Source organism: Rhinatrema bivittatum, chromosome 9 (assembly GCF_901001135.1).
Source record: "Rhinatrema bivittatum chromosome 9, aRhiBiv1.1, whole genome shotgun sequence".
NCBI classification, from domain to species: domain Eukaryota; kingdom Metazoa; phylum Chordata; class Amphibia; order Gymnophiona; family Rhinatrematidae; genus Rhinatrema; species Rhinatrema bivittatum.
Window position 1 is genome coordinate 138,731,988 of NC_042623.1, and position 13,963 is coordinate 138,745,950.

At 44.3% G+C, this 13,963-nt stretch overlaps 1 protein-coding gene across 1 annotated transcript in view; it reads right to left on the reverse strand.

Annotated features, from left to right (window-relative positions):
• The window catches only part of COPB2 (coatomer protein complex subunit beta 2), a 125,782-nt gene that overhangs the window by 47,153 nt on the left and 64,666 nt on the right, over positions 1–13,963 (reverse strand). Inside the window, exon 13 of the mRNA XM_029616068.1 lies at positions 4,453–4,596. Within this exon, the coding sequence (XP_029471928.1) occupies positions 4,453–4,596 (144 nt within the window). The remainder of the gene's footprint in view (positions 1–4,452; positions 4,597–13,963) is intronic.

Here is a 13,963-nt window from a genome sequence, read left to right on the forward strand (position 1 = left end):
GGAAGGAATTCCAAAGGAAAAGAGCTGCCACCGAAAAAGCTCTTTTGCGAGTAAACTCAAGTCTAGCAATTTTTACAGATGGTAGATCTAACAAATTTTTTGATGAAGATTTTAAATGTCTTACTGGTTTGTATATTCTTAGTGTTGTACAAAGTCATGCAGAAGCAGGACTGTGAATAAGAGAATGAATAATGGATAAAACTTTGTATTCTAAATTTTACTGGAAGCCAATGAAGGGAATAGAATAGGCGTGATATAATTTCTGCAGGAAGAACCAGAAAGAACACGAGCTGCTGAGTTTTGGACTGATTGAAATGAATGAATTGTAGTATCCGGTAATCCTAGGTAAAGGCATTGCAGTAGTCCAACCCTGGGAAAAAAAAAATCAGATCCTTCAGCCTCTCCTCATAAAAGTCTTCCAATGCTGACACCTCACCATTCTGGTTGCTCTCCTTTGAACCGCCTCTACCCGGTCTTTATCCTTTTTGAGATACGGCACCAGTAATGAACACAGTACTCCAGGTGAGGCTTCACCAAGGACTTGTACAAGGGCATTATAACTTCTTTTTTCTTACTGGTTATTCCTCTCTCTATGCAGCCCAGCATTCTTCTGGCTTTGGCTATCGCCTTGTTACATTGTTTCGCCATCTTCACATCATCAGACACTATCACACCAAGGTCACTCTCCCAGTCCTTTCGCATTAGTCTTTTACCACCCATCACATAAAGCTCTTTTGGATTGCTGCAACCCAGAGGAATGACTCTGCACTTCTTGTCATTGAATCCTAGCTGCCAAATCTTCAAACAAGTTCTCTTAAATCACTTTTCATTCTCTCTACTCCTTCAGACATGTCCACTCTTTTCCAGATCTTAGTATCATCTGCAAGTAAACAAACTTTACCTTCTATCCCTTCTGTCAGTTCGCTCACAAGATAATGAACAGAATCTGTCCTAAAACCGATCCCTGTGGCTCTCCACTTAACACCGTTCTTTCTTCAGAGTAGGTTCCATGTACCATTATGCGCTGTCTCCTGTCAGTCAACCAGTTTGCAATCCATGTTACCTTAGCACCCACTCCCAAGCTTCTCATTTTGTTCATGAGTCTCCTATGTGGGACCGTAACAAAAGCTTTACTAAAATCCAAGTAAATCACCTTGAGTGCTCTTCCCAAATCCAATTTGCTAGTCACTCAATAAAAAAACACAGATTTGTCTAACAGGACCTTCCCCTGGTGAATCCATCCTGCCTCGGGTCGAGCAACCCATCAGATTGTAGATAGTTCACTATCCTTTCCTTCAGCAGATTCTCCATTAATTCTTCCACAACCGATGTGAGGCTAAGTGGCCTGTAGTTTTCACCTCCCACTCTTGTGAAGCGGGACCACCACCGCTCTTTTCCAATCTTGTGGCACCACTCCCGTTTCTAGGTATCTATTGAACAGGTCCTTCAGCGGACTAGCCAGCACATCTCTGAGCTCCCTCACTATCCTGGGATGTACCTGATCCAGCCCCATGGCCTTGTCCACATTCAGTTTTCCTAGCTCTTCCTATACATTCTCGTCTGTAAATGGAGTTTAGTCTACTCCACCCCCAACCACAGTCTTGTTAACTACCAACTGTCCTTCTCCAGAGTCTTTTTTAGTGAACATCGAACTGAAGTATTTGTTTAATATTTCAGCCATTTCTTCGTCTCTCTCCACCCATTGATCTTTGTCACCTTTCAATTTCACTATACCACTTTGAACCTCTCTCATTTCTCTGATATAACTGAAGAATGTTTTGTCACCTCGCCTTACCTCTTTAGCAATCCTTTCTTCCACCTGAATTTTTGCTTTCTTTCTTTCTTTCTACGTTTCCCTCAGTTTTACCAGATCTTCTCTGTGTTCCTCTTTTTGGGATCCTTTTTATTTTTGAACGCTGTTCTTTTTGCTTTTATTTTATCAGCCACCTCCTATGTTGCCTTTGTACTTGCTCCTTTTAGTTTGGCCCACTGCTGTTCCACTTCTCTCATTTTCTCCCAGTCTTCTAGTTCTACCTCCAGGTATGTCCCCATTTCTAACATGACTGATTGATGGGGTAACTGCACTATCCCAAACCCTGGGGATTTTTGCACCCTGTATTTGAGGTCTAGTTTCTTTGCAATTAGGGCACAGGAAATAAGAGTTTCTCACATTCTTGTATGCAATTCTTGCAGGATATCATGGACTGGGATAGTTGCTGGCTCCACTAGTGTGTTCAGAATTTGGAGGACACCAAATACCTTTGCACAAGGTCCTTATTCTTTTCCCAACCTGTCCAGGAGTAAGAAAGGTCTTCCCCATGGAAATGAGTATTCTGGAGGCTCTGGGAGGGGGTTGAAGGGATTCCCGTTGATCCCCTCTTCAGAACCCGAAGGTGTGGGTACAGCGACTAAAAAGGGAGGGTTATACTCCTGGTGCGCAACCTCTGACTGGTTGTTCTCCATTTCAAGTAAATGCCGTAGGCTAGAACCACTTCATGGAGGTTTTGATGGAGTGTCTCTGGGAGTACTGGTAACTCCTTCTCATGGGAGTAAATCTGATATCCTGGAAAGGAGAGGTTGGAAGGTATCCTCTTATCTTAGCCACCAAAGAAACAAAGAAATCCTTCACCAACTCCGGTACTTGATGGAGAGGATGATGTGCCCTCTTGTCCTGGCATGGGTGATGGAACATCCTCTTCTGACACTAGAATGGAATCCTGCACATCTTCTGGGCTTTATAAAATTAGGATTGGAAGCTGATTAGATGTGAAAGGTATCAGAGAGCAAATGGAATCTGGGGTCTCCAGCCGTAAATCTTGCTCCATTAATTTTGTTGCTGTAAATGTCCTAGTAATTGGTGGGGGCAGAAGTATGACAATCCCGTCTGTCCTTATTAATATTCTCAATTAGCCAGCATACAGCTGTGTGGGAAGCTCTGCAGCCTGATGAGTTGATGATGGAACAGATGGGCAAGTGTTGAGGACCAATGTTTTGGGGATAAAAGTGTTGACAATGTTGATGAGCCTTGTGCGCTGATGATGCCAATGCACCTGAGACTCTGATTCTTTGGTGCCAGCTGCTCTGGTGGCTTCATGACCTGGCACCTTTTTTTCTTTGATATATGCCACTTCTGCTTACTCAACTCCAAGGACTCTGCCTGTTCCACCAATGGGTGGGGGGGGGGGGGGGGGGGCGGCGGCGATATTTTTGAGGAACTCCTGCTCAACTCTTCTCAAGGAGGCATATGAAGCTGCACTTTGGGAAGAGGACAGACTGCGGCTTCTAAGAGACTTATACAATTCCTCCATTTTCCAGGCTCTCGATGTTTGTGTATGTGGGTATATCCGTCCACAATTGTAACAGTTGGCTTGGTCATAGTCCGGTCCCAGGCAGCTGTAGCATAGGTCACGACCAATGGACATTCTCTTACCACAAATACAATCCTTCAAACGACTCACTATGGCTCTTTTCTTACTGGATACTGAAGAAAACACTTTTTGAAGAAGCAGCACTGAAAAATGCTGTTTAGGGGCTGCTGAGGCAGCAAGGCACTTTCTAAGGCAAAAAAAGTTAAGATTTTCACAGAGAAAGAGAAACACATAGAGGTACATGTCTGTACTGGTGCTCAGATGAAAAAGAGAGGAGATTCATGATGCAATCCCCACATATGCTTAGTAGAGCAAAAGCTTTGTTAGCTAAGAGAGAGTTTCATTCTGTACCCTTGTCGATGGAGAATAGATTAAAGATCTTTAGTATATTGCTGGATGATATTTTATATACAGGAGTATAAGTGATGGTGTTAAAGAAAATGATAATTTTGAGTGAATGAGATGAACTCAAGGATCCCACTCAGACTATTACATTATTCACAGGACCCACCCAGAAGGGGTCATGAAAGAATAAAGTGAGAAAGGACAAACTGCATATGCTTAGCATTTTATAGCAGGAACTAGAAAGTACTTTGTGCACTGTAACTGAACAGTTGCAGGATAATTTTGAAAAAAAAAAAGTTTAAAATCCTGGTCAGAAAATGCACAAGATGTTCAATAATATAATTAGCTCATTCAGGCTCTATACCCCAAATGGGTCTAAAAATACACTAGACTGCTATAATAGGAAATACCCTTTTAACTGTGTTTGTTAACACAGGAAGAATGCTTGAAAATATCAAGCAATTATTAAGTAAAAAATTTGCTAGTTGGATTTATGTAAACATTTTTCATAGACACTTCAAAAGCATCTCTTGTCTCATAACTGTGATGGCTCCATTCTTGTACAGTTTTCTTTGATCATTCCATTTATTTATTTAAATATTATTATATTTATAATGGCCCATGCTAAACAGATTACAACATATGCATAAAATAATAAAAACAAACCATAATACAGTAATATGATATCTTAAAATCAGTACAGTCATCACTCCATCATTTCTGGATTGATTTGTCTTACCTCAAATGCATCTTCAATGCCATCCTCATTCACCCCCTCATGTGTTTCCTGCGCTGTTGCAACTTTCTCAGACAGATACTTTAAAATGAAGAATGATTCCTCTGTGGCAATACAAACAAGCTCACCAGAGTCTGACCAGAAAATCTAAAACAAAGCAAGATATGTTTTAGCAGATAATTCTTTGAATGAGAAAATGTGCAGGGAATAGTTTACCGGTATGTTAGCTGACGTTACAGGTTCTATTCAAAACTGATGTCCTTGATCTTATTTAGGATGGGCTATACATGTGTGTCCCCCCTGTTCTCCATCACTTGCAGTCTAACCTTCCCTTCAAGCTTCCCCTCCCCCAAACACCACCACAATTATTCCCAAGACTACATTACCACCATACTTGGTCAGACCAAAGTCCATCGAGCCCAGCATTCTGTCTCAGACCATAGCCAAACCGGGTCACAAGTACCAGTCATATCCCCAACTGATCTATTTCTTATATTTCACTCTCAGAGATAAGAGCTGGTTTTCCCACGTCTACCTGGCTAACAGAATAAGCTATGTAATCTGTTGCCTCTTCTTTAGGGCCCACAAGTCACTCACACACACACCCCAGTCACCTCCCTGCCCAGCCTCTGTCTCTCACACACATTATGGACTTTTCCTTCAGGAACTTTTCCTTCAGGAACTGATAATCTGGCAACAGATTACATAGCTTGATTGTGCACCAAGTGAAAAAATACTTTCTATGATATTTTTTTTAATTTTCCGGTTGCTAGTTTCATGGAATTTCGCCTAGCCCTAGTATTATTTGAAAGAGTACATAACCATTCCCTATTTATGCATTACAGCCCACTCATAATTTTATAAATTTCAATCATATCCCCTTCTCAGTGTGAGAGACAGAGACTGGGCAGGGAGGTGACTGGGTCATGTGTGTGAGAGACAGAGACTGGGCAGGGAGGTGACTGGGTCGTGTGTGTGAGAGACAGACTGGGCAGGGAGGTGACTGGGTCGTGTGTGTGAGAGACAGAGACTGGGCAGGAAGGTGACTGGGTCGTGTGTGTGAGAGAGATAAGACTAGGCAGGGAGGTGACTGGTGTCTTTGTGTGAGACAGAGAATGGTCATAGGGTTTAATTGGGGGAGGGGGTGTGTGCGCAACTTGTGGGCCCTAAAGAAGAGGACCGTGAGCACAGAGCTTCAGCAGCCACTGCTGCTCCTGGTATGTGCTTTCAAGGGAAAGGAGTAGGAGAGTTGCTGGAGAGGGTAAGTAAAGCTGGCATTTTAAGTTTATTTCTGATTGACTGCCATTTTAATTATTGAGTGTTATGTGAAGTGTCTGCTGTTTTGACATATTTTATTGATATTTGGACAATTTTTAATAATTTTTATGAGTTTTATTTGTTTGACCTTATTCTGTTCATCAGCCGTTTTGAAACATTTATTAATATAGTTTTACAATTATTTCTGTGTGGGGATCTATAGCAGCTTGGCTTGTTAGGAGGTGTATTAGTGTTTAGGACCTGATTTAATATTTGTAGTGTTGTCTTTTCATAGATAGGGCTGTTATGTGTTCCATAATGCAGGTGTAACTTTGTACAGATTAGTTTCTGTGCATTATTGCAGATCCTGGGACTGTGTTAGGTGCTTTATTTCTCTTTCCATTTCTCCAGGTTTGCACTGCATGCAGAGTGGCTTTTTTTGGTTTTCCATTCCAGTTTGTCACCATATTTATAATGTGTGGTCTTTCTGAACTTGGTGAAGGTCGGTTCTGTGTGTGCCCGAGGTGAGATATTTTACTAGCATGTAGGCAATTGTTTCAATCTTATTTGTTGTGTTTTCTCAAATTATTGCCTTTTCATAAGGAGGGCTATTGTGCCTGGTAGTAAAGGGAGTTTGTTTTGCTTTTACTGAGATGTCATCAGAACCAAAATATCTTTTTTTGCATGGTGAGTTCTATAGGTAATGCCCTAGTTCTGCTCTGCATCCATTGTTGGAGGTCAAGGGGGTTCCCGTTGATGCAGAGTGTATGTTTACATATAGTCCTGTGACTGTCACATGTTCAGTGTGTCATGCATGTGAGAACTGTCAGTCAGGTGTGTCCCGGCCGAAAAAAGGTTGAGAACCACTCAACTAGACCAGTGGTTCTCAACTAATGGACTAGACCAGTGGTTCTCAACCTTTTTTCTGTCGGGACACACCTGACAGATGGTTCTCACATGCGTGACACACTGAACACATGACCATCATAGGGCAAAATGTAAAAGTACAGTTTGCATCCACAGGAACCCCCCCTGACCCACAATTATAGATGTAAAGTAGAATTATGACATTCCCCGTACAACTCACCTTACAAAAAATATATTCTGGTTCTAGTGTCATCTCAGTAACAGCAGCAACACAAACTCCAACTACCAGGCTCAATAGCCCTACTTATGAAAAGACAGTAGTTTATCAGTAATGCATGTCCTCTTGAGAAAACACAACAAATAAGACTGATACAGTAAAATACCTCACCTCTGTCACATACACAGAACCGGCCTAACATACTCCCAGGATCTGCAGTAATGCACATAAACTAATCCACACACAGATACACTTGTATTATGGAATGCACTCAAACAGTAACAACCCTACCTATGAAAAGGCAACACTACAAATATTAAATCAGGCCCTAAACACCAATACACCTCCTATTAGGAAAACAGAACTAGCCAAGCAGCTATAGATCCCAACACAGAAATAATTGTATAACTACACTAATAAGCAGAATAAATGTTTCACAACTATGAACAGAATAATATCCAACAATTAAAACTCATAAAAATTATTTAAAATTCTCCAAACACCAATAAAATATATCAAAACAGCAGACACATCACATAATATTCAGTAATTAAAATGGCAGTCAATCAAGAAAAATAAACTTAAAAAGCCACCTTTACTAACCCCCTCCAGCAGCTCTCCTCTTCCATGCAGGCCAGTCGCACACACCAGAAGCAGTAGTGGCTGAAGCTCTGTACTCATGGGCCTCTTCCTTAGTGCCCACGACCAGTCTCTCTATCTCTCTCCACACACACACATACCAGTTACACCCCCATGACCAGTTTCTTTCACACACCAATCATCTCCCAACCAGTCTCTCTCTTACACACACACACACACACACACCAGTCACCTTCCCAATCAGTCTTTCTCTCTCATGCACCCACACAGGCTTCCCACTTCCATGTTCTATCTTACATATACAGGCTTCTCACTCCCATGCTGTGTCTCACACACACCCAGGTTTCTTACTCCTATGCTAGCTCTCGCCACATGCACAAGCTTCTCATTCCCATAATCACTTTCTCTCTCACACACACACACATACCAGTCACACTCACATACCAGTTTCTGTCTCTCACACACCAATCATCTCCTGATCAATCTTTCTCTTACACGCACACACAGTCACATTCCCGAACAGTCTCTCTCATGCATGCACACACACAGGCTTCCCACTCCCATGTTCTATCTTACATATACAGGCTTCTCACTCCCATACTGTCTCACACACACCCATGTTTCTCACTCCTATGCTAGCTCTCTCCACATGCACAAGCTTCTCATTCCCATAATCGCTTTCTCTCTCACACACACACACACACTCCAGTCATCTCCCTGACCAATCACTTCCATTGTCTCTCCTATATACATACACACACACACACACACACACATCACCTCTCTGACCAGTTTCTCTCAATCACACACGTGCTCTCTCTCACACAATTTACATAGATGATGTCAATCAAATGCTCTCACTTACACACAGGCTCTTAGTCACAGTTACACATGCACACTCTCAATCACACATACATTCTCTCACTTACAGACAGGCTGGCTTTCTCTCTCTCTCTCATTTCCTGCCCCCCTCCCCCCAAGCACAAATGGTAGCTGCAGCAGCCTCCTTCTCTAGTCCCCGCAGGCCAAGAAAGAAGAATCCCCATCAGCCACGGGAGGCTAACTCTGCAGTCTCCTGTGCAGATTTCTGGCTTGCTTCTGATTTTGCTTCGGAGTCCATGCTACTGCTTGGGGCTGCCGCTGCCGCCACTACTTTTTCATGCAGCAGGGCTCTTTCTTCTTCCCGCGCACCCCACTGCACATCACTTCCTGTTCCGGGCCAAGGTAGGGGCAGGTGCGGGAAGAAGAAAAGGCCCAGCCACAGTTGCCAGCCTCCATTAACACTGCTGCCGTTCCCATCCAGGCTTGAATGTGCTGATAGCCGGGGGCAGCAACGGCAGCATGGAAGATAGCCTGCCTCTTGCTCGGTGAAGGAAGAAGGGGGAAGAGCAGCGGGAGACAGTAGCAGGCGACACACCGGTTGAGAAGCGCTAGACTAGACTATTGCAATACCATACTACATGGACTCTCTTCCAACCAAGTTCACAGACTTCAAACAGTACAGAACACAGCAGTTAAAATAATCTTCACTAAGAGGAAATTTGATCACATCACGCCACTTCTCATGGAATTTCATTGGCTTCCAGTATCTTATTGAATTCAAATCAAGACTAGCTGTTTAACTTTCAAGGACTTTCACTGGGGTACTCTTTCATACTTGTCCAATCTTCTTCACCCATATTTACCTACAAGTAACTCTACGTTCCTCACAACTAGAGCTTCTAGTTCTTCCCTCACCTAAACTGATAAGACTGGAACACACTCATAAAATCTGCTTTTCTTATCTGGCACCCGGTGTTTACCTTTGGCATTACATCTTGAAAAAACTATGCCAAATTTAGGAATTGCCTTAAAACTTTCTTTTTCACAAAGTTTTCCAAGACTAATTGCTCCTCTGATTTACAGATATCTATGTTCTAAGTATTTATACAGATATTTAATGTTACTTTTTATAGTTTACTATAGTTTGTATCTGTTTTATCTTTATTTTCATTAAGTCGATTTTTAAATTTTTATTTTAGTATAGATTTTGAATCTATAATTTGTATTACAAACTTTTAGCTTTAATGTATATTTATTTTTTATGTACATCGCACTGATATACTTATGTAAGAATTGCAATTCATCAAGCCTAATAAACAATAATAATAAATAAGTGATGCACCATGCAGTTGACTGAAAAAATGAAAGAAAGAATCTTAAACAGACAAAACTGAACTAGCTAGAGGACTAGAGGATAAAAGCTACCTGCAAAGCCTTGAGGGAGAAAAAAACAAAACAAAACAAAAAAACAGTTCCTGCAACTCCAGAATCTTTCACTGCAGCAACTAAGAAAAGATGAAACTGAGGGGACCTGCAGGGCATGCAGGGAAGAGGCAAGGGCTGCACATGCCCAGTAGGGCATTCTCAAGTTTCTAGAAGTTTTGAAATCAAGGTTCTGTGCCAGACTCCATCTGATAATGTTACCCTGGCTTGTCCTCAGAGAATAAGAAGTCCCTCAGTGCCTGATTCTATCAATCATATCCAGTAAAAATGTGAGTTAATCTGTAACTTTCTTACTAATCTGTTTGATTGCAGAGGTGCAAGACAGAGGATATGTTTAAACAATTTAAAAATGTGTGCATTAATGGGTGAATTTTAAATTGCCCGCTCATAAAATACGGGGCTTACATGCGTGGCCGGGCCTTACGCGCGCTGTGCGCATTTTAGAAGAGGCCCAGCCGCGGGCGTAACCCCCATTACGCGCACAAGTTCCGGGCCTCACAAAAGGGGCGGAACTGGAGGTGGCCAGTACAGCGGCCATTTGCTGCTCTGCCGGCGAGCACAAATTGCGCCAGTTCAGGAGCTGGCATATGCTCATAAACAAAGAAAACAAAAATAGGTAGGACCTTTAAGGGGTTGGGGAGGACAGGGTAAGAGGGACGGAGTATGAGCAGGGGGGGTAGGGAACTGGGGAAGGTTGTGATGCGTTGCTGTGCAAAAATTGCAATATTCCCCCCCCCCCCCCGAGCACGCCGGTGCGCACATGTTATTAAATTGGACACGCGTGCATATGTTTAAAAATCTACCCCTAAATTTGAAGTTCTGAATTATGGATCTCTATAATATAATGTAATATGACAAAAGTTCCAAACATTTTTTATAATTGCGTTAACATTTTAAATTGATAAAGAGTATACAAAAGTCAGACTTCTTTGGAGCAATAAAGCAAAACTAATAATAAAATGACCACAATATGCACTTAGAAGAACTTTGTCCAAATTCAAAACTAATTTAGAATCATAGGGCCAGATTTTAGTACCAAGAGCGGGCGTAGATTTGTGCACGCAACCCGGCACGCACAAATCTACGCCCAATTTTATAACATGCGCGCCCAGCCGCGCGTATGTTATAAAATCTGGGGTCAGCGCACGCAAGGGAGTGCACACTTGTGCACCTTGCGCGTGCCGAGCCCTAGGAGAGCCCCAATGGCTTTCCCTGTTCCTTCCTAGGCCGCTCCAAATTCGGAGCGGCCTCCAAGGGAACTTTCCTTCCGCCCCCCATCCCGCCTTTCCCTACCTAACCCGCCCCCCAGCCCTACCTAACCCCCCCCCCCGATCTTTATTTTAGAAGTTGCGCCTGCCTCTGGGCAGGCATAGGTTGCGAGCACCGGCCAAGTGCCGTTGTGCAATCCTCCTGCCTAGCGGCCCTACGAAGGCATCTGGCCACGCCATCACCCACACCCCACCCCTTTTTTCAAGCCCCAGGACATATGCGTGTCCCGGGGCTTGCGCTCGTTGCCAGGCTTGGCATGCATAAGGTTTTTAAAATCTGCCCCATACTGCACATATTGAACCAATCAACACCATCAAAAGCTTCTCAGAAACAAAAAGCTGCAGAAATATAGCAAATGTTGCTTACCTGTAACAGGTGTTCTCACAGGACAGCAGGATGTTAGTCCTCACATATGGGTGACATCATCAGGATGGAGCCCAATCACGGAAAACTTCTGTCAAAGTTTCCAGAACTTTGACTGGCCCCTACTGGGCATGTCCAGCATGGCACTAACCCTGCAGCCAGCAGGGGTCCCCCTTCAGTCTTATTTGAAAGCTACAGGCAGTGCCGAAAAATAAAATAACAAAACGCTACGAACCCAACACCGCAGGGTGGCGGGCGTGTTTCGTGAGGACTAACATCCTGCTGTCCTGTGAGAACACATGTTACAGGTAAGCAACATTTGCTTTCTCACAGGACAAGCAGGATGGTAGTCCTCACATATGGGTGAGTACCGAGCTGAGGATGTCCGAATATGCACCAAATGTACCCAATGGCGTGCAACAGGCACAACAACTGGGATGGAATTTGGTAGAGGGCATCCTGAACCCCACCGGGCAGGCGGAAGGGTGTAGGTACGTCACGTTGGAAATAAGTTATGCAGGACAGACTGGCCGAAGATGGAATCTTGTCTTCAGGCTTTGTCCAAGCAATAGTGGGCTGCGAAAGTGTGGAGAGAACTCCAGGTGGCAGCCCTGCAAATGTCAGGAAGCGGCACCGATCGTAGGTGTGCTACTGAAGTCGCCATGGCCCCCACAGAGTGTGCATTGACACGGTCTTGAAAAGGAATGCATGCTTGCTGATAGCAAAGAGATATGCAGTCCGCCAACCAGGAGGAGAGAGAGTCTGCTTACCCACAGGTTGCCCTAATTTATTGAGATGGAAAGAGACGAATAACTGAGTACTCTTCCTGTGGGCAACTGTACGGTCTAGGTAGAATGCTAGAGCCCGTTTACAGTCAAGGGTATGCAGAGCATGTTCCCCTGGATTGGAATGGGGCCTGGTAAAGAAGGTAGGTAGTATGATAGATTGATTAATGTGAAACTCCGAAACTACCTTAGGTAAAAATTTAGGGTGAGTGCGGAGTACTGCCCGGTCCTGCAAGAGTTTAGTGTAAGGCGGATAGGTAACTAGGGCCTGTAACTCACTAACCCTGCAAGCTGAAGTGATAGCCAAAAGGAAAATCACTTTCCATGTGAGATATTTTAGGCCACAGGAGTGAAGAGGCTCGAATGGTGATTTCATGAGCCGACCAAGAACCAGATTAAGGTGCCAAGAAGGGGCTGGAGGACGTAAAGGTGGCTTGACATGGAGCAAGCCCTTTAAAAAGCGTGTTACGAGGGGTTGTACTGATATAGGAACATCCCCGACACCTTTATGGAAGGCGGCTACCGCACTGACATGCATTCTGATTGAAGATGTCTTTAAACCTGACTTTGACAAATGCCAGAGATAGTCCAAAAACCTTGGGATTGGACAGGAAAAGGGATCAAGGGACTGCGAAGTGCACCATGATGTGTACCTTTTCCATTTATAGGAATAAGATTGTCTTGTGGAAGGCTTTTGCGAAACAATCAGGACACGAGAAACCGAATCTGAAATGTTAAGTGGTTGAAGGATTAACCTTTCAACATCCATGCCGTCAGGGACAAGGCCCGAAGATTGGGATGGCATAGGCATCCGTTGTTTTGAGTGATCAGATGCGGGTCCATTCCCAAGGGAATGTGCCTGCGGATGGAAAGATCCTGGAGTATAGGAAACCACACTTGGCGTGGCCAGTGAGATGCTATTAGGATCATGGTTCCCTTGTCCTGACGTAGCTTCACGAGAGTCTTCGAAAGAAGAGGAAGTGGAGGGAACGCATAGAGCAGACCAGTTGCCCACGAGAGGGAGAATGCATCTCTGGGCTGAGAGCGCTCGCTCCGAATGAGGGAGCAGTAGTTGTCCACTTTGTGGTTCTGAGAAGACGCAAAGAGGTCTGTCTGGGGGTATCCCCATTGGCGAAAGATTGAAGTTGCTACCGAGGGGTTGAGAGACCACTCGTGTGGCTGGAAGACACGACTCAGTTTGTCTGCCAAGACATTGTCCACTCCCGGCAAGTAGGTGGCCCTGAGGTACATCGAGTGGGAGAGCGCTTCCGCCCAATTCTGCACAGCTTCCTGACACAGAAGGAAGGAGCCTGTGCCTCCCTGCTTGTTGATGTACCACATGGCCACCTGGTTGTCCGTCTGAATCAGGATGACGTGATTTGACAGGCGTTCCTGAAAAGCCCTGAGAGCATGTCGCATTGCTCGAAGTTCTAGGAAGTTTATTTGATGTTTGGCTTCCTCTGGAGACCAAGACCCTTGCGTCTGTAGATTTTCCACGTGGGCTCCCCACCCGAGGTTGGAAGCGTCGGTGGTGAGAATGAGTTGAGGATCTGGCACTTGAAAGGGCAGACCCTGAAGGAGATTGTTGAGATTTTTCCACCAGGCGAGAGACAGACGGAGTGAGTCGGTGATGAGGACAATGGTCGATAGAGGCTGAACAGCTTGAATCCATTGTGACCTCAGAGTCCAATGCATGAGTCTCATGGCCAGGCGGGCCATTGGTGTGACATGAACTGAGGATGCCATGTGTCCTGAAAGGACGAGGAATTGGAGAGCTGTTGCTGTATACTGAGACTGCAACTGGTGAGCGAGAGACGCGAGGGTTAGCACTCGTTGTTGAGGGAGAAAGGCTTTTGCCTGCAAGGTGTCCAAGTCTGCCCCAATGAACGAC